The sequence below is a fragment of the Silurus aristotelis genome, assembly GCF_946808225.1.
Source record: "Silurus aristotelis genome assembly, chromosome: 5".
Classification (NCBI taxonomy): domain Eukaryota; kingdom Metazoa; phylum Chordata; class Actinopteri; order Siluriformes; family Siluridae; genus Silurus; species Silurus aristotelis.
Window position 1 is genome coordinate 31,077,659 of NC_139578.1, and position 26,147 is coordinate 31,103,805.

A 26,147-nucleotide genomic window follows, 5' to 3' on the forward strand; every position below is an offset into this window, starting at 1 on the left:
AAAAATTTGATCTCCACTGACACTCACTGAACTCTTTTAAACAAAAGCTGGAAATCCTCCTTTACAAGCCACAGAGTTTCCACAACAGCACCCACTGGAGATCAAATCAATATTCAGAGTGAAAATATTACTGAAGATCTTTTTTTACTGCAGTATTCCAGTTTTTACTCCTCTTTACTCTACAACTCTTCACCTCCACTACCCAGCAAAAGTGTGTGAATGAATCCTTTAAAATGAAGCTCTAATCTCTTATATAATTGCTGCACATTTATGCTGTGAATTTCCCATTCCACTACATCCAGATGAGGATCTGTGTGTCAGGATCTGAGGGGGTTCCGGTTGGGGTTTTTTTTCTTTCTCTCAGGATCTCCCGGTTTCACAGCGCGCACTTCCGGGTTTCGTGGCGCGCGCTTCCCGCTAATCTCCTTTCTCTCTCGCGCGCAGCAGCGTATTTAAGGACGCCGTTAGCACGTGCTCTCTGCCGGATGATCTGTTCTGTTCCCCCGCGGTCCTGACAGTAATCTCTCCTGTTTCCCGTGCGGATCACCGGTTTCCTACCCTGCCGGCTCCCGCTCCCGACTCCCTGCCCCGCGTTCCTCTGCTGGAACTGCTACCCAGGACGGCTAATTCCCGGACTCTACTCCCGGAAGCTGCTCTCTAGCGCCGACTAGTGTTAAAGCTTGGAACTGTTCTTCAGACTCTGTTTATTTCTGCTTGGTTCTGTATTTCGGTTTAGGATTATTGGATTATTAGAGTGACGGGTCTGTTGGTTTTATGTCTATGATTTAAGATGTTCACATTTCTATATTAATAATATTTGGTTTGTCTGTGCAGTAAAGTGAAAAAGTGACATTTTAATTATCAGAACAGTGACCTTTATATAAGTTATAGGAGGTTTTGTTTATTAATAATTATGTGGTCTTATAATGTATTTATTACAGATGGTGTTCAGATTTTCTGAATATAAATTAATAGTGTGGGTTCAGTGTGTATAAAGTGCTAATAAAGTGCTGTTAATATTGACATCTTGTTTTTGTATCTGTTTTAGTGTTGATGTCACTTATACCAGTGGTCCAGACTCAAGGTGATTTATATCGTGTTTATTCTTTATATTGTGAGCAGATTTGATCAGTTTTGAGGAGTTTGTGTCAAATTCTGTTCCTAGTTTATTAATGTAGTTTTCATCACTTTAAACAAATGAAGTAACATTTACTCCGTTATTTTCATTTTCTGTTCTCGTATCATCTGATGTGTAGATTCACTTTGTGCTCTTGGTAAATTCACCCACACTGTGTGTTATGATAAATAGTGTTATAATGTAAGAAAAAGATGAACAAAATAACTTCAGATATGAATAAATAGTTTTATTCTGCTTAAATATCTTTATTAATGAAATAATAAACAGCACATGTATTTAATGACAGCAGTACATGTGAGCGACTGTCATAAACAGCACTAAATAAAATGCTCCACAATGCCTTTGATTTCTTAATAATAAGAAGTTTATTATAGACACATATAAACATCAACAATATCAAAAACATGTTTATACTCAGTCTAAAAATATATTATTGTACACTTGGGAATGACTTTATATACGGTTTATTAACAACAGAATGTTTTATAGGGAATGGTAAAGCTGTGGTGTCCATAAAGCCTGATACACACGTGTTCATTGGAGAGCGTGTTACTCTCAGATGTGAAATACAGGGAGGAGGCTCTGAGTGGGAATACGGCTGGTATAAAAGTAATAACAAATTTACAGACAGCACAAAACAGACGATTAGAATCCAGTCTGTTGAAGACTCTGACAGTGGTGACTACACCTGCAGAAGTCTATGGGATTCCTCTCAGAGATCAGAGACCAGTGATGCTGTTACACTCATTGTATCACGTGAGTCTGATGATGTCTTTATTTTCATTTTTGTGCATTTGCTTAAAATAGTGATTATTATTACTGTTCAGATTGTAACTGCCAGTAAACGAGTCCCTGTTTGTTTAATGTTAATGTTCTCATCTCTGTCTACTAGATGAGAACTTCTTCCTCAGGAATCGTCATGTTTTCAGGAGTATCTGTGTTTTATATTAAGTTTGCAGTATAATTCTGCTGAGTCAGTGTGAATAATTACACACAGTGAACATTATGAAAGAAGGCAATAAATCTCACCTTGTTTCGGCTCTGCGTTTATCTGATACAGTGTTTTATACTTTAATCCAGTTAAGAATTTATTACAACAAAAACAGACTAAATAGCAGTTGTTGTAACAAACCATACAATAGTAACATCTTGTTTTCAAAGTTTTTTCTCCTTCTTTATTTCATACCAACAGCAAAACCCAAAGTGACTGTGAGAGTGAATCCTCAGAGCTCCGTCTACACTGGAGACACCGTTACTCTGAGCTGTGAGCTGCAGTCCACTGGATGGGAGTTTCAATGGAACACAGTTAACCAGGAGAAGCTTCAGTATATTGAACAAGCAAAAACACACACAGTGACAGTCGATAATGAAGAAGAAACAGCGTACTGGTGTAGCGCACGCAGGAAAAACTACTATGATGATGACTACAGCAACAACTACTACTATTATGACACAGAACGGAGTGAACTTGTGTGGATTACAGGGAGTGGTATGTTATAACCCTTTTCAATATTCCAATATAAAAATATTATTAATATATATATATATATATATATATATATATATATATATATATATATATATATATATATATATATATATATATATATATATATATATATATGTATTGCTTGGTTATTGTAATTCCTTGTGATTCCTTTGTATAAGAAAACATGTTTGCTGACTAATTATTTAAATTAACACAAGACCTCATTTGTACATTAGAGGACTGAGGTGATGAAAGCAAACAGTTGCATCGAATATTCCACAATTTTTTTTATATCATCATTGTTTACTGATATGATAAAATTTTTTAAATGCATTATTCTTACATACAGAAAGATCCAAACCAGTGGCATCTATAAATCCTGGTAAACAGGTGTTCAGTGGAGACACTGTCACTCTGAGATGTGAGATACAGGATGAAAGTGTATCTAGGTGGCAGTACAGCTGGTATAAAGATGCTTCACTCAGTCCTGTCAGTAGTGTACAGATGTACACAATTAGTAGTGTTGAAGTGACACACACAGGTAAATACACCTGTAAAGGAAGAGAGAGTGGAGGCTCACGTTCCTCACACCTCAGTGATGCTGTTACACTGACTGTATCAGGTGAGTGTGGTTTGTTTTAGACCTTTAAAAATGTACAATTTTCTATTCATATTTTTATTTTATTTTTTTACTGTGTATTAAATAAATCTACAAAACTTTAAAGTTTTAAATACTACCTTTTTTTTTTGGATTATTTTGGAAATCATTCAAAACAACACATCATGGTCACATTATTATAATTATTATTATAATTATTATTATTAATGTATAATAATAATAATAATAATAATAATAATAATAATAATAATAATAATAATAATAATAATGTGACCATGAGGTGTTGTTTTGTATGATACCACTAAGCTGCCACTGCAGGGCCCTTGAGCAAGGCCCTTAACCCTCAAGTTAGTAGGGTGAATGAGATCATTTAAGGTTGCTGAATAACAATTTCTCTGTGGGATCAATAAAGTATTTTTTGTCTGACAAATGCTGTCTATTATTATACATTTATTTTGGAAGGAGAAGCACAATTCTGTTCAATTCTTTTTTCTACTATTGTAAATTTTTGTCACATACAAAGGCTCAGAAAGGTGCTACAAGTAGAGAAAACTCAGTCTTTATTGAGAAATGTGCAAAGAAAATCCCAAACAAGAGGTAGAATCAATGTTAAATTCAGAACAGGGTCAGAAGATCAGCAAACAGGATACTTCAGGCTTCAGAGAACAACAAGTAACAACAAGCTGAAAGCAAAAAGGCAATCACAGTATAACAAGTTCGCTATCATGAGGAGATAAACTGAGCATGTTTACAATTTTCAGAATGAATGTTTTTAGTCTTTATAAATGGTGTAGTGTGAGTGTGTGTAATTAACCAGATTTGTGAAAACAAACTACTGCATTCACTAGTACACTATTTGTAAATAAATTATTTACTTATAATAATATTTTGTTAATGACATTTTAGATGCTCTGTTTTCTTCAGCAAGACCCAAACCAAAGGCATCATCAGACTTCAGTGACTCTGTTACACTGATTGTAGCAGGTGAGTGTGTGAGGTGTTCTGGTAACACTTCTTCCACTTCCACTTCCCCATTATGGGGCGCCACAGCAGATCATCCATCTCCATAGTACTCTGTACTCTACATCTGCCTTTTTTAAACCAACTACCTGCATGTCTTCCCTCACCACATCCATAAACCTCCTCCTTGGTCTTCCTCTTTTCCTCCTTCCTGCCGGCTCCATACTCAGCATTTTTCTACCAATATACCCCATGCCCCTCCTCTGCACATGTCCAAACCATCTCAGCCACACCTGACCTCATACAATACCACAACTCCTCTTGCCACCCTGTCGTACGCTTTCTCTAAATCCCCAAATACACAATGCAACCCGTTCTGAACTTCTCTATACTTCTCCATCAACATTCTCAAAACATATAAGGCCTCTGTGGTGCTTTTCCTCGGCATGAACAATACTGTTGCTCACAGATGGTCACCTCTTCTCTCAGCCTGGCTTCCACTACTCTTTCCCATAACTTCATGGTCTGACTGATCAACTTTATTCCCCGGTAGTTACTGCAGTTCTGCACATCTCCCTTATGCTTAAAGATCAGTACCAGCACACTCCTTCTCCATTCCCCAGGCATCCTCTCACCTTCCTAAATCTTGTTAAACAATCTTGTTAAAAAGTTCACTAGCATCTCCCCTAAACATCTCCATGCTTCTACTGGTAATTTTGCTGACACATTTAAAGTGCAATTTAATATGCATGAAAATCTCCTTTATCTGTATTAATTCATCTTGAAAAAAATACAAAATAATTTTGTTGTAAATACGGGGTTGCTAGAAAAATAATTGTCTAAAACCTGTACAGTATTGATCCTATCCAGATGTTCAAGTTCCATTCCATAGGCACTAATGCACCATCATTCCATTAGAGATGCAGGCTTTTGAGCTGATCACTGATTTTAAGCCAGATGGTCCTGTTCTTCTTTAGTTCAGAGAATGTGGCCTGCATTGTTTCCAAAAATTCGAGGTTGTATCAAAATGTTTAGAGATTAAACACGTCAACAGAGGGAAGCACAAAATTATACGCCCAATCATAGAGATCACTGACCTTCATAAGACTGTGTGCCAAAAGACATTGTCCTGTGGACATCAGCAGCTGTTCAACTGGTGCTATTCTGACCCTATGTGTTACCATGTCTGCTATTCTGAAAACTTGTGAACCCTGTCACCGAGTTCTTCTCAAACAGCTTTTCCCCAGAAACACGGTGATCTCACTTCTGCACCCACCCTACTCGAGAAATTTGGCTCCTGCAGGTTTTGGCCTCTTCCTGAAAATGAAGATGCAGCTTAAAGATCACAGTTTTGACACTACTGCGGAGATCCATTGTGAATAGAAGAAGTTGCTTGGAATGCTTAAAAAAAAAGATCAAGGACACATTCCATTAGTGCAGAAATGCTGAGAGTGCTGTATTGCTGTACAAAGGGACTATACTGATGGTTATAGTGTGGAAACATAGATGAATAAAGTATGTTCTTGTAAACAGAGCTAGTCTCAAAACCTTTTGATGCCACCTTTAATTTCATATTTTGATTAATCTAACCATGGAAAAGTTTTCCATGTTGCCTCAATCCTTTTAAATGTGTTTTGGCACAGAGAAGATGGCTGTGTTTTGGTATCATTTTCACATATGGCTTCAACGTTAACCTGCATTTTTAGATGACACAGTGAACACAAATGATTTCTGAAGGTGTTTCTGAGCCCATGCAGTGATTTCCATTACAGAATCACACCATCACATCTCATTTCCCTATTCCCCCATTCTTATATCATCATCATGCACTTATTATAACATTCAGCATCCCATATTACATTCTATGTTATTTTCTACAGTAAAACCCAAACCAGTGGCATCTATAAATCCTGATAAACAGGTGTTCAGTGGAGACTCTGTCACTCTGAGATGTGAGATACAGGATGAAAGTGTATCTAGGTGGCAGTACAGCTGGTATAAAGATGCTTCACTCAGTCCTGTCAGTAGTGTACAGATGTACAGAATCAGTAGTGTTGAAGTGACACACACAGGTAAATACACCTGTAAAGGAAGAGAGAGTGGAGGCTCACGTTCCTCGCACCTCAGTGATGCTGTTACACTGACTGTATCAGGTGAGTGTGTGAGGATTTCTGGTGAACCATGAAATTGTTAAACTAAATAGTCATTAAAATGTCCCTCACCTGAATTATTTAAATATAAAGTAAAATAATTTTGCTGTATGTGTTTTTACGTCATCTTAAAAAAAATCCAGATGTACAAGTTATTTATTCCATACGCAGTAATGCACAATCATTTTATTAGAGATGCAGGCATTTGAACTGATCGCTGATTATTTACCTTATGTTTCATTCTTCTTTAGCTCAGGGAATGCTGCATCCATAGTTTCCAAAATAAATTACTATTTATCTGACCACACGTCAGTTTTCCACTTTTCCTCAGCCTGCATTTTTGGATGACATAGTGAACACAAATAATGTCTGAATGTGTTTTTAAACCCATGCAGTGATTTCCATTACAAGAATCATGCCATCACATCTCAATTCCCTATTCTATTAATCTTATCATTCTTAGCATTTATCATAACATTTTACATTCTCTGTTATTTGCCACAGAAAGACCCAAACCAGTGGCATCTATAAATCCTGATAAGCAGGTGTTCAGTGGAGACACTGTCACTCTGAGATGTGAGATACAGGATGAAAGTGTATCTAGGTGGCAGTACAGCTGGTATAAAGATGCTTCACTCAGTCCTGTCAGTAGTGTACAGATGTACAGAATCAGTAGTGTTGAAGTGACACACACAGGTAAATACACCTGTAAAGGAAGAGAGAGTGGAGGCTCACGTTCCTCACACCTCAGTGATGCTGTTACACTGACTGTATCAGGTGAGTGTGTTTTTGACTCATGTAACACATCAAATTATGCAGTTAGACAGTGATAAATATTTTTTTATGGTGTAATATACTGTACATCTGAACCAGAAGTATTGAATGTATAAAACATGCAAGAAATGATCTTCACTTGTTTAGAGTCTAAACACAATATACTATATAGAATGGAACAGTAATTAGTAAATAAAAAAATCTTGGAAAAATACTTAGAACCTGGTTAAATATTTGTAACTGAACATTGTTGGTATTTATCCATAGTATTTGTAACTCGTATTTACTCCATATTCAGTCTTTTAAACAGAGTGTGGTGAAAAAAATCTATATTTCTCTGCAAAAAAACATGCCTGTTGAGAAATTATTTTTACATTTTTTATTTTTTATTTTATTTATTTTATTTATTTTTTTTTTTTTATAAATTAGTGAACAGTGTTGATGAAAGCAAACTGTTGCATTCACTATATATCAATATACTGTACAATATATTCATCATGATAATTAGATGTTGAATTATATTTACAGTAAAACCCAAACCAGTGGCATCTATAAATCCTGATAAACCAGTGTTCAGTGGAGACACTGTCACTTTAAGATGTGAGATACAGGATGAAAGTGTATCTAGGTGGCAGTACAGCTGGTATAAAGATGCTTCCCACAGTCCTGTCAGTAGTGTACAGATGTACAGAATAAATAGTGTTGAAGTGACACACACAGGTAAATACACCTGTAATGGAAGAGAGAGTGGAGGCTCAAGTTCCTCACACCTCAGTGATGCTATTACACTGACTGTATCAGGTGAGTGTGTGAGGTTTCATTAAGACTGAGAATTATTATGTTACCTGCCTGTTTGTCTGCCTTGTCTTTGTCCACAGCTGATGCTCAGTCATGGCTCCACTGCCAAATAATTTTACCAGCTGGTTTAGGTTAGAGGTGTCAGGAACTCTCTCACGGGGTGGGGACACGATACATGGCCAGATTATTCTGTCAGGGTGTCTCATGGGTGACTAGGTGAGTGTGGACCCAAATGCAGGATGCGAGCAGGAATTAGGTAAAAAACAGGCTTTAATGAAAAAAGGTAACTGAGCAATATGGCAAAGCAAAACCACAGTCCAAGAAACAGTTCAGGGTCAAAGACACAGGCGAACAGGGCAATGCAGGAAGAGAAAAAACCAAATCCAAAACTTTCCGAAAAATCAGAAACCAGCAAACATAACTAGGAAAGGCAGAGCATAAATATATATATATATATATATATATATATATATATATATATATATATATATATATATATATATATATATATATATATAAAAGAAAAAACAGTCCAGAGATCAAAACCATAACCAGAGCAAAACAAGGGTCAGGATCAGGAACAGGATCAGGAACAAAATCCAGAGCAGGCAGGGTGGCAAGAGTATTCTCAGGGGCTAAAGAACCTGCCATGCCAGCCATGTATAGGGTGAGATCGCAGACCCCCCACTGATGGTTGATATAGGAGACCACTGATGTGTTGTCTGTACAGACCACACATTCTGGGAGAAAGTGCTTCAGACACAGAAGCATGGCCAGCATCTCCAGGCAGTTAATGTGCCAAAGTGAGATGGCGCCTACTCCACTGACCTTGGCCAAAGCGGCCACTCATGACCACCCCCACCCCGTGGGGGAAGCATCAATCATTAGCGTTACGCGATGACTTAAAGATCCCAGCATGGGGCTTTGAGACAGGAATGCAGGTTCTCTCCACACGTCCAACGCTCGAAGGGCTCACCACAAGACATTAATGGTCCGGAGTGGGTTCTCCTTCCCTGGATAACCGTCTATCTCTAAACCACCACTGGTGGTGTCTCATGTGCAGAAGGCCAAGTGGGATCACACTGGATGCTGCTGCCATGAGCCCCAGCAGCCTCTGGAACTGCTTCACAGTAAATGACAGAATAAAGATGCCAAGGACTCTCAGCGGGGTCAGAGCCACATTCATACATTTTGAGGCTGATTAGAAGGACCCGATATTGGTAAGCTTTGCCCCTGAAAGTAAACCTGAGGAACTTCCTGTGGGACAGAAGAATGGATATTTGGGAGTATGTGTCCTTTAGATCTACCGTGACAAACCAGTCCTCGGACCTGATTTGAGACATGACCCACTTGAGGGTGAGCATCCTGAAGCTGAGCCTCAGTAACGAATGCTTTAAGGAGTGCAGATCTAGAATAGGTCGCAACCCCCTATCTTTCTTGAAAACCACAAAGTCCCAGCTGTAGATCTCGGACTATGTGTCTAAAGAAGGGGCCACCTCGATGGCCTTCTTCTTCCTTAAAAGAGTAAGTACGTATTGTCCCAAGACCACAGCCTGTCGAAGCAAGAAGGGGACAAGCAGATCTGAATCGAGTAGCACTTTTCTACGGTGTAAAGGACCCACTGAGACATGTCTGGTAGGCATTTCGAGGCTGCCAGATAGTCTCCTCAAGTGAACCAGTCTCTTGAGACTGGTCTCTGGTCTTGCAATCCTTGCAGGCGCTGGGACCTCCTGAGAGGCGGCGGCCTCGCCTATCTGCTACAGGACCAGGAGGAGGTAGAGGGAGGCACTCGCTAGAGGTTGCTATACCCTGAAGCATGGATCGTGGCAGGGTTAACAGACTAAGTAAGAGAGCTAAGGAAGGGACAGGCAATGTATAGCTAGGTGTTTGCCTCTGTGCCCACCGAGCAGCCCCCTGGGAGCAACCAGAGAGGTAGCTTTAGAATGCCGCTGATGCCTTTTACACCTCCTGGAACTTGTCAACGACCGCACAGATGGCATGGAGGAGTTTAGATACCTGGGGTTAAATGTGCAAAGTAATAAAGAGTGTTTTAGAGAAGTGAAGAAAAAAGGTACAGGCAGGGTGGAGTGGATGGAGAAAAGTGGAATGAGTGAATTGTAATAGAAAGGTATCTGCAAGAGTGAAAGAGAAAGTTAATAGAACTGTCCTTAGACCTGCTATGTTGTATGGTTTAGAGACAGTGGCATTGACTAAAAGACAAGAATGAGGAGAACTGTGGAGGCTTGTATAACTTATTTTAATTATTTTAAATAGACACCCTGTTTTAATCCAACAGCAAGACCCAAACCAGTGACGTCTATAAATCCTGATAAACAGGTGTTCAGTGGAGAAACTGTCACTCTGAATTGTGAGATACAGGATAAAAGTGTATCTAGGTGGCAGTACAGCTGGTATAAAGATGCTTCACTCAGTCCTGTCAGTAGTGTACAGATGTACGGAATCAGTAGTGTTGAAGTGATACACACAGGTAAATACACCTGTAAAGGAAGAGAGAGTGGAGGCTCACGTTCCTCACACCTCAGTGATGTTGTTACACTGACTATATCAGGTGAGTGTGTGTGTGTTTTTGAGACATATGGAAATTTGCAGTTAGACATTCATTAGTAGCTTTTTACTATGTAGTATACAGTATGTTGGAATATAACAAAATATAGTAACAAACACATTACATGGAAATATTAAAAATATTTAGAACATGTTTACATATTTTTGAATAAACACATTATCATTATTGTACCACTAGCTATTGTTTGTAACTAGTACACATTCTATAGTTTGTCTGTTAGACAGAGCTTGGTAAAGGAATGTTTTAGGATAAACCACACCAGATGACAAATATGTATGAATGCAAATGAATCAATACTATTCATGTGCAAATAAGTGGATAGAGTTAATGAAATGCATTTGTTCATCAACCATAATTTTATGCTTATGACATTCATCATTACATTTTTGATGCTCTGTTATTTCCACCAGTAAAACCCAAACCAGTGGCATCTATAAATCCTGATAAACAGGTGTTCAGTGGAGACACTGTCACTCTGAGATGTGAGATACAGGATGAAAGTGTATCTAGGTGGCAGTACAGCTGGTATAAAGATGCTTCACTCAGTCCTGTCAGTAGTGTACAGATGTACAGAATCAGTAGTGTTGAAGTGACACACACAGGTAAATACACCTGTAAAGGAAGAGAGAGTGGAGGCTCACGTTCCTCACACCTCAGTGATGCTGTTACACTGACTGTATCAGGTGAGTGTGTGAGGATTTCTGGTGAAACATGAAATTGTTCAATTCAGTATTTATGAAAATGTCCTTCTCCTGTATTAATTAAATATAGATTAAAATAATTTTGCTGTATGTGTTTTTGCATTGAATGGGAAGACAGGAGGCATTGCATTGCAATTGCAGGATGCATTGCATTGCAATGAATAACTTGTACATCTGGATAGAAATAATTAGATCTGAAAGGTATGTACAGGTTTTAGAAAAACATATCTGGATGGAACCATATGTTTTTCTAAAACCTGTACATAACTTTCAGAACTAATGATTTCTGTCCAGATGTACAAGTTATTCATTCCATATGCACTAATGCACAATTATTCCATTAGAGATGCAGCGTTTTTGAACTGATCCCTGATTATTTACCGATGGGTTATTCTTCTTTAGCTCAGGGAATGCTGCATCCGTAGTTTCCAAAAATAATTTCAAATTACTATTTATCTGACCACACATCAGTTTTCCACTTTGACTCAGTACATTTTAATAGGTTTTGGCAAAGAGAAGCTGGATGTGTTTCTGTATCATGTATCATGGTTTCTTCTTTGCATAATAAAGTTTTAACCCGCATTTTAGGATACAGGGTGAACACACATGATTTCTGAAAGTTGTTTCTGAGCCCATGCACTGATTTTCTATACAGAATCATGTCATTACATCTCAAATCCACTATTCCACTATTCCACTATTCTAATCATTCTTAGCATATATCATTACATTTTACATTCTCTGTTATTTTCTACAGTAAAACCCAAACCATTGGCATCTATAAATCCTGATCATCAGGTGTTCAATGGAGACACTGTCACTCTGAGATGTGAGATACAGGATGAAAGTGTATCTAGGTGGCAGTACAGCTGGTATAAAGATGCTTCACTCAGTCCTGTCAGTAGTGTACAGATGTACAGGATTCGTTTTCTTAGAGTGACACACACAGGTAAATACACCTGTAAAGGAAGAGAGAGTGAAGGCTCACGTTCCTCACACCTCAGTGATGCTGTTACACTGACTGTATCAGGTAAATGTGGTTTTATTTTTTGAGAACTGTGAAAATGTATTACTGTTTATTAAATAAGTCTCAAAATGTTCTGAACTTCCCATGTAACAGAGAGACTACAGGCAGTACTGAGTGTATCTCCACAGAACTGGCTGACTGAAGGAGACTCAGTGACTCTAAGCTGTGAGGTTACAGACTCCTCTACAGACTGGACATTCAGCTGGTACACAGTTGTTCCCTATAGAGACGGTGTAACTCAAATAAAAAATACTGACTATGTCATGTATGTGGAGCTTCTCTCAGACAACAGCAGAGGATCTGGAGGCAACTACACTCTCAGTCCTTCTGCTCTTTATCACACAGGAGTTTATGTGTGTAAAGGAGATAGAGGAGAACCAGTCAGTCACATACTGTACAGCAATCCACAGCCTCTATGGATCTCTGGTGAGGGAAATTAGCAATGCAAACATTGCATGATGATGGAAAGATCGTATAAATGCAACATTTAGTTATAAATAAATAGAAGGTAGAATAATAGCCTTAATCCCTGGTAGAAACTCATTATATAAATTTTCCTTGTGTTCTCTGTATTTTCTGATGTCTCCACCCCTCGTCAGAATGAAATATAGCATTTCTGTGTAACATACAGGACTCAGGAACTGGTTCATAATGACACTATATCATGTATAACAGCATGTGCTGATGTGGTTTACTTTGCAATGAGGAAATTGTTAGAATTGGCTGTTTTCTGTGTTGAAGGTGAATCTCCTCCAGTGTCTCTGATCATCAGTCCCAGCAGAATTCAACACTTTACTCATGACTCTCTCTCACTGAGCTGTGAGGACCAGAGTAACTCTACTGGATGGACAGTGAGACGATACACAGACAGTGAAGGAGTGTTTGATTGTTTACAGTGGGGATCTGGTACAGGATCTACATGTAACATCAGCTTCCTCTCCACATTCTACACTGGAGTTTACTGGTGTGAGTCTGAATCTGGAGAAAACAGTAATCCTGTCAACATCACAGTTCATGGTGAGTCTTCATGTAGTGTGTTTACTGTCAAAGAGAAAGAGAAATGTTTCATTACAGAATATTCAGAACATGAAGATTTTCCCACTGGAAGGACTATTATGAAAGACATGAACATTTCTTTGGGGAAATACTTCTGGGAATAGTTTAAAAGATCCACATTTGCAGTAATTCCAGTGGCGGCCGTGCATTTGATTCCTGGGCCTTCAGTGGGGCCGTACCTGACTTAATCCACCTCTTAATACGACCACTTTCACGTCACAATTATAGAAACCATCAATACAATACAAAAACGCAATATAACAATGTGTGGCATTACAGAGAGAGGGGCATTTCACATATGGAGGGTGAATAACATTTTACTACAGCAACAAACCCAGTTAAGACTCCAAACCTCTACACTACAACCACAACTGTGCACCTACAACATCTGCAGCAGTTCAGAATCAATATTTGTCTAATAACATGACAAAAATGATAAAATGTAAACGTACAAATGTATCCAGTGGTATCGCTCGTATTCACTGGTCTGGAAGTGGTAAACAAACCCTTTCACGGGCTGAGACACGCTATCTAGCTCCGGGGTTGGCCGACCTCTTCTAGCCATCTAGCTTTTCTTGAAAAAAGTATTATTAATTATGTCCGCAACCAAATAAATTTCTCTTGCTCTGTAGGCATAGAAAAGTCTAACTCATATGTATTAATGTGTGCAGAGCTACACACGTGGTTTCCAGTCGAACTTGGTTAAAGAAACAGCTTTTTCTTATAGAGACTATGGTAAAAAAAAAAAAAAAAAAAAAAAAAGGCTAGCAGTACAGACTTTGAAGGCCCTGGGCAGATTAGACTGACATGGCAGCACATAAAGGCTGAAATCTGAATGGACAAAAAAAATCTAATATCCACATACACGTACTAGAAGCAGTGCAGCCAAGAGAAACATTACGAAATGAAGAGAATAAACAGTTGGGAATAAATTAATACAATTTCATGGAACAAATATTAGAAATTAGGTTGTAAATGTAGGTCAGTGCTTCTGATAGTGTTTAGGCCAGCAGAGAAGGCTTTTCTGCCCTGACCTCCCACCACTGAGTAATTCACAGCACCTTATGCTGATTCTGTGCTGTGTGTCATTAATCATCAAAAATACTTTCAAATTGCTCTCTTTTTGGTATCAGTTTATTAGTATGAGAACATACACTAGACAAGCTTCAGTTTTTAGCACTTTGTGGTATCAGATGTTTTTTATCTGAGTAATTTTGTAGAATCTGTAAATGAGCCCTAACTAAAAACAATGTCTGACATCAGAAATCTGTATTGATGATGACAAAATTCAGGTAAATATTCTCTCATGAGCTCGTGTCTTGCGTTTTCTGCAGACTTGAAACATGTTTAAAATCCTCATGTTTAATAAGTTCATTTATATACAGATAAATGATCACAATAATCTCAGTCTATTTACAGTGAGGAAAATAAGTATTTGAACACCCTGCTATTTTGTAAGTTCTCCCACTTAGAAATTATGGAGGGGTCTGAAATTGTCATCGCAGGTGCATGTCCACTGTGAGAGACATAATAAAAAATAATAATTCAGAAATCACAATATATGATTTTTTAACTATTTATTTGTATGATACAGCTGCAAATAAGTATTTAAACAATATTTGGTACAGTAGCCTTTATTTGCAATTACAGAGGTCAAACATTTCCTGTAGTTTTTCACCAGGTTTGCACACACTGCAGGAGGGATTTTGGCCCACTCCTCCACACAGATTTTCTTTAGATCAGTCAGGTTTCTGGCCTGTTGCTGAGAAACACGGAGTTTGAGCTCCATCCAAAGATTCTCTATTGGGTTTAGGTCTGGAGACTGGCTAGGCCATGCCAGAACCTTGATATGCTTCTTAGACCATCTTCAATGCTCTAACTGAGGGAAGGATGTTGTTCCCCAAAATCTCGCAATACATGGCCCCGGTCATCCTCTCCTTAATACAGTGCAGTCGCCCTGTCCCATGTGCAGAAAAACACCCCAAAGCATGATGCGACCACCCCTATGCTTCACAGTAGGGATGGTGTTCTTGGGATGGTATTTATCAATCTTCTTCCTCCAAACACGTTTAGTGGAATTATGACCCAAAAGTTCCATTTTGGTCTCATCTGACCACATGACTTTTTCCCATGACTCCTCTGGATCATCCAAATGGTCATTGGCAAACTTAAGACGTGCCTGGACATGTGCTGGTTTAAGTAGGGGAACCTTCCATGCTATGCATGATTTCAAACCATGACCTCTTAGTGTATTACCAACAGTAACCATGGAAACGGTGGTCCCAGCTCTTTTCAGGTCATTGACCAGCTCCTCCCGTGTAGTTCTGGGCTGATTTCTCACCTTCCTTAGGATCATTGAGACCCCACGAGGTGAGATCTTGCATGGAGCCCCAGTCCGAGGGAGATTGACAGTCATGTTTAGCTTCTTCCATTTTCTAATAATTGCTCCAACAGTGGACCTTTTTTCACCAAGCTGCTTGGCAATTTCCCCGTAGCCCTTTCCAGCCTTGTGGAGGTGTACAATTTTGTCTCTAATGTCTTTGGACAGCTCTTTGGTCTTGGCCATGTTAGTAGTTAGATTCTTACTGATTGTTTGGGGTGGACAGGTGTCTTTATGCAGCTAACGACCTCAAACAGGTGCATCTAATTTAGGATAATAAATGTAGTGGAGGTGGACATTTTAAAGGCAGACTAACAGGTCTTTGAGGGTCAGAATTCTAGCTGATAGACAGGTGTTCAAATACTTATTTGCAGCTGTATCATACAAAATCTTTTTTTAGAAAGTAATATATTGTGATTTCTGTATTTTCTTTTTTAGATTATGTCTCTCACAGTGGACATGCACCTACGATGACAATTTCAGACCCCTCCATGATTTTTAAGTGGGAGAACTTGCAAAATAGCAGGGTGTTCAAATACTTATTTTCCTCACTGTATCTTTATAAAGATGCTTTAGGAAAATGTCGACTGTTAAAAGCAACATCAGAAATAAAATTAGCCTGAATACATGAAAGAAATTTATTATATTCTTCATAAACACCTTCTAGTGGATTTAATTTCTAGCTGGAATCATGTTTAGCTGTAAAAGTGATTTTCTGTGTTCTAGATGGTGATGTGATTCTGGAGAGTTCTGTTCCTCCTGTGACTGAGGGACATCCTCTGACTCTACACTGTTTATATCGTCACACAAATCCCTTAAACCTCCGAGCTGATTTCTATAAAGATGGATCAGTCGTCCAGAACCAGACTACAGGAGAGATGATCATCCATAAAGTCTCAAAGTCAGATGAAGGTTTCTACCACTGTAAACACTCAGAGAGAGGAGAGTCACCGAGAAGCTGGATCTCAGTCAGACGTGAGAAACCTTCTGCTTATATATTTTTGTTCTCTTTAACAAGCCCAGTTTAAAATCTGCTGTATTTTCTTTTCTCAGTCTCAGGTTCTACAGTCAGTGGTGGAACAGTAGCAGTGGCTGTGGGTTTGGGACTTTTGTTCTTTGCTGTAGTGATTTTAATGATCCTTCTGTGGTGCTGCAAAAGAAAGAAAGGTCTGAATATCTGCTTTTGATATGTTATGTTTGCATCACATTTATTTATTTATTTATTTATTTGTTTATTTATTTATTATAAATTTTTTTTTTTACATTATTTTGTCTGTGAGATCTGTTGAGCCACTCATAATAGAGTTTTTGTTTAATTATTAAATGTACTTGTAAATTTACTGGTTGTGTAGCTCAGACTTGTAGTTACATTCATTTATCTTTATATTCAACTGATCCTCCTGTGTCTTAGCTTTTATCTGTTGATATTATTGTGTCCAATAATCTGTTTTTCATCTTTACTCACTCAAAGGCTTTCTTTTCTTGCACTGAAAAGTTTTACAAGTGGGAATCAATTAATTGTTCAGATTTCACTCTTTCTTCTGTCTTTTAACTGCACATTTGTATTGCTTTGACCTTCTTGATGACACAATCACACTGTTAAATGATGTATAGTTTCTAATCTGGATTCACCTGCTCCTCTTTAATTTGGTCATATTTCCTCCTCACCCTCTGCTCTGAGGGGTAACAGCATTCTGAGCTCTATGAAGGCTCACTGGCATTAAGTAATTGAATCAGATCTGTTTATTTGTTTCAGATTACTCTTGAAACCTAAACAATCCGACAACTCCTTCAGATTATACATAGATGAATTAGAGTTGACTGTACCACCACCATGCCTGTCTCACACCAATTATACCAAGAAGTTCTTGATTTCTTCAGTTCTATTGGCTGTAAATCTGATGGATTTCTTTATTTCCCCACAGTGATCACTGTAGTGCCCTTCTTCCTGGGGTTAATAAGGTCACACTAAATAAATTACAGTCTGTTCCAAAATCATCATCTTGTATCCTGACCAGACCAAGAAGTAGTGATCACATTACTACTAACTATAGGAGGCTAAATAATGAGTGTTAACTGTAGATCAGCTCTATAGAGTAAAGTACAGAAGAGTCCTGTAGTGATCACCACACTGCACTGTGTTCAGGTGAAGCTGCAGCTGAGAGCAGAGAGATGAAGCGAAGAGTGAAGAAAAAGAAGGCAAACAGGATCAATGGTAGAGTTTATAATGAATTATTTATAGGGTTCTGAGTGATGACTGATGTATTAAATGGCTAAAGATCATTGGTATGGTTTTATTCTCTTTAACTGCAGGTGCTGATGATGAACCCAGTGTTGGTGATGTAGCTTATGCTAAGCTCAAACTAAAGCCACTGAAAAAAACAAGGAGAACAAAAGGTACAGCAGAATACATCATATTGCTATAAAAATTACTATAAACATGTGAATAAAAACTGCACTATGAGAGCTGATATTACAGAAAATTACCAGATCATTTTCTATTCAACAGTTTAGATTGTAATTAGTTGTAATTTTTCCAGTCATTCAGGATATTTTTATTCCATCTAGATAAGGCCAATGTGGATGATGTTACTGTCTACTCAAAGCTGAAACACAACATGGAGGTGAGATTCATGGAATTTACAGTATAAAAAATAAAAGACAATAAAACACCATGCATTATTTTAAAGGTGCATTGGGTAAAATTTGGCATCCAGCAGTTACACAATTCATCCAGTACACAAAACCGTCTCACAGTTTGTCCAGTCTCCATGTTAGTTTGGTGTCTGTCTAGATAATTCTTCATCATCTCATTCTACTAACACAGTTATGAGCTGTTAGCTATGAACATACAAAATCACTGATTTAAATAGTTTAATCATTTGTAAAATGGATATCAGGATATAATACCAGGAAATATGGATTCATAACCTTATTTATTGCAATTTCTTTGTTATTCCCTCTGCAGTGAGCCACGTGTCTGTGTACACTGATGAAGCTGCAGTCACCTAACAGACAGCTGAACACATTGTGTTTTTGTTTGTCTTCTGTACTGTATTTTTCCCAAAACAACAGTAAAATTATTAAAAAATATATCTGTTAAAATTCACATTTTATCAACATCATTATTATCAGCCTTAAAATATATCATATAAATATAATACAATCAAATTAGTAAACATTTTCAGTAATTCTATAAATAGTAGTAAATAATAAATAACTGTAAAAAGCAGTCCTCTGAGTAAATGTAAGAGTGAAAGTAGATTTACAGTTAAATAGGATCTGATCAGCAGATCGTCCACAATAATCTGTTTAAGTACAATTATATAGTCAGTAAGCAGCAGTGCAGTGAACAGAAAACCACCTTTAGATCCACAATGAGGTCATTCAGAGAAAAGGCACAAACTATCTTGAGTGATGAAGCACGGAACAGAGTGATGATGATTTGTGAAATATAAAATCCCCCCTGTATCATTCCATAGTGCAGTGAAGCAGAATGAGACTGTTATTGAAAGAACTCTGCTGTTTGGATGCCATTACTGTAGGTGTTCAGTTCCTTCTTTGTCATGACCCCATCAAAGTGTCCAGGTAGCATCCCAGAACAGACCCAGACTTCTTTATCAGTTTGTTTAGCTTCTTTGCTTCTCCACATCTTTTGCTGCTTCCCAGCATAATGCTGCAAAAAAGTCAGCACTCACAACATGTGCCTCATAGAAGCTCTCAAACTGTCCTTCTGCTAAAGATAAAGCATCAGAGATTCCTCATAAAGTAGCATCTACTCCTCCTTTTCCTGTACACAGCAGTAGAGTATCATCATCTCCTTCCTGTACACAGCAGTAGAGTATCATCATCATCTCCTTCCTGTACACAGCAGTAAAGTATCATCATCTCCTTCCTGTACACAGCAGTAGAGTATCATCATCCCCTTCCTGTACACAGCAGTAGAGTATCATCATCTCCTTCCTGTACACAGCAGTAGAGTATAATATCATCTCCTTCCTGTACACAGCAGTAGAGTATCATCATCTCCTTCCTGTACACAGCAGTAGAGTATAATATCATCTCCTTCCTGTACACAGCAGTAGAGTATAATAATCATCTCCTTCCTGTACACAGCAGTAGAGTATCATCATCATCTCCTTCCTGTACACAGCAGTAGAGTATCATCATCATCTCCTTCCTGTACACAGCAGTAGAGTATCATCATCTCCTTCCTGTACACAGCAGTAGAGTATAATATCATCTCCTTCCTGTACACAGCAGTAGAGTATAATAATCATCTCCTTCCTGTACACAGCAGTAGAGTATCATCATCATCTCCTTCCTGTACACAGCAGTAGAGTATAATAATCATCTCCTTCCTGTACACAGCAGTAGAGTATCATCATCTCCTTCCTGTACACAGCAGTAGAGTATAATATCATCTCCTTCCTGTACACAGCAGTAGAGTATAATAATCATCTCCTTCCTGTACACAGCAGTAGAGTATAATAATCATCTCCTTCCTGTACACAGCAGTAGAGTATCATCATCTCCTTCCTGTACACAGCAGTAGAGTATCATCATCATCTCCTTCCTGTACACAGAAACATTTCTAATATATTTTTTCTTCTAATGCTTTTCTTTTTCTACATTTTGCTGAAAGTAAACTTTGTATGTACTTTGCTTGTTTGCATATTTTAACATTATAAACAAAAAACATAACTTTTCTTGTTAAATCAGTTTTATTTTTCTATTTTAGTACATTTTCTGTGTAGATTCTTTGATAATAATTAATAAATTGGGCTTCTTCATGTTGTAGAGGCTGTAAGAGGGTTAATACACTCCAATAAAAAAAAAAAAAAAAAAAAAGATTAAAGCTCCAGCAGGTGTGATCACTGGCTGCAGCTTCACCTGCTATAAAACTGTATAGTTAATTTATTCATATTTCAGTGTGTTGCAAAGCTGGTTAGACAAAAATATAAATATATTTAAATCATTTCCATTGTTTTAATGTAATATTAAATCTATTATCACTGATTTATTGTTGTCTTTTCATTGTCTTATATTATCTCAGTGCAGTAAAGTTTAGGAGTAAATGTCTACACACTGCAACACTGATGTTCAGGACTAACATTACACTCAAAATGTCCAAAACACAACACAGGAAATGAAGATTACAGCAGTAATTCAGACAATTAAACAATCACTATAAAGTAAAAAACAAAAATTCAGTGTTAAACTCATTAGCGCATTTTCTCTCAGTCCTGTAAAAGAATTAAATTGTGAGGTTTAGGGGCATGTAAATCAACCTGGTATTTAAATTAATGTTGTAAATGACACTAACACAGTCTACAAAAAGTGAACATCACACACTTTTTCTAAGGGAGCAAGAAATTTGCTTCATGCATATTTTACAGTAAAAATCAACATTTATTTACTATTATTACTATAAGAGGCTGTGCTACACCTACAGCAGCCAGCAGAGGGCAGCAGTCACACTGTGAGGGCAGCCATTCAGGTGAACTATTAATTATAATAATATTAGTTACAGCTAAAGAGCTTTACATATGTAAAACTTTTATACAATAAATTACCTGATATTTTATATTTCATCAAATTTTACATGCATTTATTACATAAATTAAAACAGAAAGAAACTCGTAAGTGTTCTTAAACCTGGCTTTAGGTGGACAGGACTGTACCATCAGAGGAGAGAAAAGCAGGAGTTAAGCAACTTCTCAGTAACTTTTTGGAATTCAAGATTTTCAGTCAGCTTGATCCAGACAGGCCATTCTCCTCTGACTTCTCTCCTCAAAAGCTTTTTATTTTAAAACAGAAACACATGACGTGTGCATGTCACATATATACATTCTCTCTCTCTCTCTCTCTCTCTCTCTCTCTCTCTCTCTCTCTCTCTCTCTCTCTCTCTCTCTCTCTCTCTCTCTCTCTCCGTCTCTGCATCTGTCTCTCTGTGTGAGTGAGGTCACAGGAAGTGGTCAGACTTTAACACATATCGCTGCTCTGCCACTCTGTCAGTCAAGGAAGGACAAGATGGAGCTCAGTCCACTACCTGTGATACTCTGTGAAAAAAAATTCTCTTTGTGTCTTTATTAGAAATCAGTGTAACTGCTTTCAGTAACTATAATAGTTCAGCATGTAAGAGTACAATCAGAGTGAATTTAAAACATGGAGTTCAAATAAGGTTATGAGTGTAAACAAGTCTGTATAGTTTGTATTGTTGACCTGCTGAAAGGAAATGACTGGTTGGTGTTTGTATAAATCATCAATGGAAGATTAACTGCATTGTTTTCAGCTGCTGTGGTGAGAATCTGCTTGGTCTTTACTGAAAATCTACACATGATTTTTTGTTACTTTTATGTTCAGTGCAAAGAAACAACTCAGTACAACAAATTCAAACTTATACACAATAATATCACACAAATGCAAAGCAATAGTGCACAAATACCAGAACAAACACTTCTCATTAGTGTTATTAATAGAGGCCTGGTAGCAGAGAGCAGTTTGTGCTTGTGGTTTAGTTTCTGTCAGTTTAATGCACTGATGTATTTGAGAGTGGAGGAGGTGTGAAACTGGACAGGTGACAGCAAGAATTAACTTAATGTTTTAAATGTTGATGTGTTTGAGGTGCCACAAAGTTGGCCAAAAAGATTTATTATGAATTGCAAAAGTGTCAACAGAAGGCTTTGAGATTTTTGCCCCTGCTTATATTTAAGTTCTGCATTTTTTTTTAGCTGCATGTGCTCTGAGATTTTCATCTCCTACATCCTAAAGATGGGAAACAGATCTTGTCACGACAACTCCTTGTCAGGTGTCCATTTTAAGGTCAGTTGTGCTCTGTGGTGCAATTTATAATGGCAAATTTGAAATTTTTTATTATAAGATGAAACATTTGGTCCACAAAGTGATCATACTTTAATCAGTGCTTGATAAGTCTTGGGGGATGCAGTGTTTGCCATAAAAAGACCACAAGCAATCTGTTCACACATCACAGGTTAGACCATGGATTTACATTGTTCCTAGTCTTTGATTGACTGTGTCGAATGCTGCTGAAAGGTCAAGGTGTATGAGTACAGATGACAGCTTGGCTGATCGAGCAGCATGTAGCCAAAAGGGCCGTCTCTGTTTCCCTTTGACAATGAAGGAGTACGCATTGTTGGTCTGGAAGGTCTGGCAGATTTCCTCAATCTTCTTATCAAAGAAGGAGAAAAAGGCCTTCAGCAGTCAGGGAGGATGGAGCAGGTGGAGCAGGGGGGTTGAGTAGTGAAGAGAAGATGTTGTGGAGCTTATGAGGATCTTGTCCAGAGATCTTGTCCTCAAACTTTTTCGTGTAGACGAGTTGTGATTTAATTTTCTCTACGTTTTTGCTAATCTGAGTTCTCGCAAATTGCTGCGCAAAACTTCTGACAGCCAGGGGGCAGAACAAGAAGTCTTCTTGGGTTTAGTAGTCAGGCAGCAGAGGAGGTCCATGGTGCAGGAGAGATTGGAGAGGAAAATGTCAGTGGCAGAGTCGAAGGGTAAAGAGGAAAAGGATTCAGGATGAAAGAGTACAGAGCTACAGAAGAGGAAGTTATATGACAAAATCATAAATGTCCATTGTATGCTCACTGTCCACTTAAGCCTGCTTTAACTTACAGCAATCCAATCAGCCAATCACGTAGCAGCAGCACAATGCATAAACCTCTGCAGTAACTTGCTTCAGAAAGCTGCTGGAATTTTCACACACAACAGTCTATATAGATTACACAGGCAGAAGGAAAAGGTTTGTTGATGAGAGGTGAAAGGAGAATGTTCAGACTGGATCAAGCTGAGACTCAGACTGATCCAGTCATCAATCAGGACATTCAGAGTGCAGATGAACAACTTTATACACCACAACTCACTTAAATAGACACAAAGAGAATATTTACTCACAGAACATCACAGCAGTGGAATGAACTCTGTCCTGTCCCTCTAATGACTGACTGAGTGACAGAGCAGTAGTGTGTGTTAAACCTGTACCCCTTCTTGTGTTTGTACAGAGAAAGAGAGAGAGAGAGAGAGAGAGAGAGAGAGAGAGAGAGAGAGAGAGAGAGAGAGAGAGAGAGAGAGAGAGAGAGAGAAAGGTGCATGCACACACTGAGAATGTATGTGTTTCCAGTTTTAAGAGTTACATTACATATGCTAAATTGCAGCAATTAAGGCATCAATCCAATTAACCAATCACATGGCAGCAACACAATGCATAAGTTATACAGTAATTCATATTTTAGAAATCTCCTAGAACTTTCACACACAGCAGTCTCTATAGTTTACACATACATGCATGCATACCAGACGCACACGCACAAACACACACACACACACACACACACAGACATGAAGCATTTTTATTTTTCTTGGCAACAGAGTTATGGGTTAGTCAAAGTAACTTAGAAATGAGCATCAGAAAATAATAAGGACAAATTCCTCGGTGTTGCACACATGCAGTAATAGCGGAAAAAATGCGGCGGCATGCTATTCCCAAAATGCCGCTCTGCTCTTAAAGGAGCCAAATTTCACCCGTTACACCGTGTAACAGACACTGTCTTTCATTAAAGCCTGTGTAAAGTTAATTAGTGTCAGTGTAGACACAGCTTATAGACAGGTGCAGCTTATTTATGTTTAAAATAAAAATCTTTGTCAAATTCAGTGGGTGCGGCTTATATATGGGTGCGATATATAGTCTGGAAATTATGGTACCCCATGTCCCTTCTTTGCACATGTCGAAACCATCTCAATCGTGCCTCCCTCACCTTGTCTCCAAAACCTCCTACATGCGCTGTCTCTGTAATACACTTGTTTCTAATCCTGTCCATCAGCGTCACTCCGAACAAAAACCTTAACATCTTTAGCTCTGCTGTCCATCCTAACCTCCACTTAAAACAGGAACAGAAACTACATTCTTGTGAGCATGTGTCCCAATGGTTACACAGGAAGTGGTACAGCTTTAACACACACTACTCCTCTGTCACTCAGTCAGTAATTAGAGGGACAGAATGGAGTTCAGTCCACTTGCTGTGATGTTCTGTGAGTAAATGTTCTCTTTGTATCTTCATTATAGCGAGTGGTGGGATATAAAGTTATTCATCTGCATTCTGAATGTCCTGAGTGATGAGTTTATTGTTAAACATTAAAATATTATTATACATTAAATAGTCACATCGACCACACTTTATGACCTTCATTTCCATTTTCCTGTGTAGTAAAATATCTCAGTCCAGCAAGTTTAATCTAATACACACAGATACCAAACTAATGCACAGCACTTTAGAATAAACACTAATGATTAATAACTTCTCTGTGTTGAAGATAAGAGCAATAACTGTGCAGAAATAAACAGTCCTCCTTTTTCCTATAAACACACGTAGTGGAGACAGTTTGTGATGGGGTTTGATCTATTTTAATGCAGTGATGCAACTTTAGCTAAGAAGAGCTGCAAGAGGTGTGAAAAAGCATGTGCAAAAGCAACAACAATTTTTTCACTGTTTAACTGTTGATATGCTCATCATCATTTCATGGTCTTTGTTGTCTATATTCCTCTGTATTTTAATGCTAAGGATGTCCTTTATGAACTGTACACCTAAATCAGGGAAAAACAGTTTTCCCAAGTTCCCTGAAAAAAATTTCCAAGTTCTTTTCACACATGAACTTTGCAAAAAGGGAAAAACAAAGCATTGGATTCAGTTTACACACCAGAAAACTGAACCCTGCCTCTACCTCCGGCACTTAAATCACATCTCTGTTGTGCTAATCCCAGCATGCAGACAGCTACTGAAACTCCGCAAAACCATTTTAAAAACATCACACTATGGCCTACAGAGAGGAAGTGGCACAACTGATTAGATGGTGTGGTGCAAACAACTAAATTGAGGAAGACAAAAGAGGTTGTAATGGACTTTTTGTCAATCCCAAACTGACCACTGACTGATACAGTTCAGGATCTCAAACATCAGAATGTTGTAGTGTTGTAGAGTGATGTAGTGTTAGTGGTCCAGGTGAGATCTTTTGTGATGTACCCACAGAAATTTACAGCTCGACTGTATAGAGAGTCTGCAGCACCAAATTTCTGTGGGTACATCACAAAAGATCTCACCTGGACCACTAACACTACATCACTTTGAGATCCTGAACTGTATCCTGGGTTAATGCTATTAAAGTGAATGATGGTGACAATTATTAGAACCTGCAGCTATTCAGTAGTTTATAGACCACTGTAATTTTTGATGTGCTATAAACATTTTACATAAATCACACTAATTTAGACAGAATTTAAGTGAGACTACGAATCAATGTTTAATTAAGTTTTCGATTCCCAACTAATATCCAGATTTAATTTAATAACTGGTTACATATGACATAGAATTCCAGAGAGATTCCTATAATAATGACATCACACCATCTTCCCATGTAAAACTAATCTAATGTGAATAGGCCTGAACTGTGTCCA

General features: G+C 38.0%; 1 protein-coding gene across 1 annotated transcript in view; it reads left to right on the forward strand.

The window, feature by feature from the left end:
• Positions 1–26,147, forward strand: part of LOC310726753 (obscurin-like) — a 238,298-nt gene that overhangs the window by 186,921 nt on the left and 25,230 nt on the right. Inside the window, exons 7-17 of the mRNA XM_083542563.1 lie at positions 2,331–2,627; positions 2,977–3,249; positions 4,153–4,230; positions 6,087–6,359; positions 6,861–7,133; positions 7,659–7,931; positions 10,225–10,497; positions 10,926–11,198; positions 11,974–12,246; positions 12,337–12,669; positions 12,985–13,260. Coding sequence (XP_083398689.1) covers positions 2,331–2,627; positions 2,977–3,249; positions 4,153–4,230; positions 6,087–6,359; positions 6,861–7,133; positions 7,659–7,931; positions 10,225–10,497; positions 10,926–11,198; positions 11,974–12,246; positions 12,337–12,669; positions 12,985–13,260 — 2,895 coding nt within the window. The remainder of the gene's footprint in view (positions 1–2,330; positions 2,628–2,976; positions 3,250–4,152; positions 4,231–6,086; positions 6,360–6,860; positions 7,134–7,658; positions 7,932–10,224; positions 10,498–10,925; positions 11,199–11,973; positions 12,247–12,336; positions 12,670–12,984; positions 13,261–26,147) is intronic.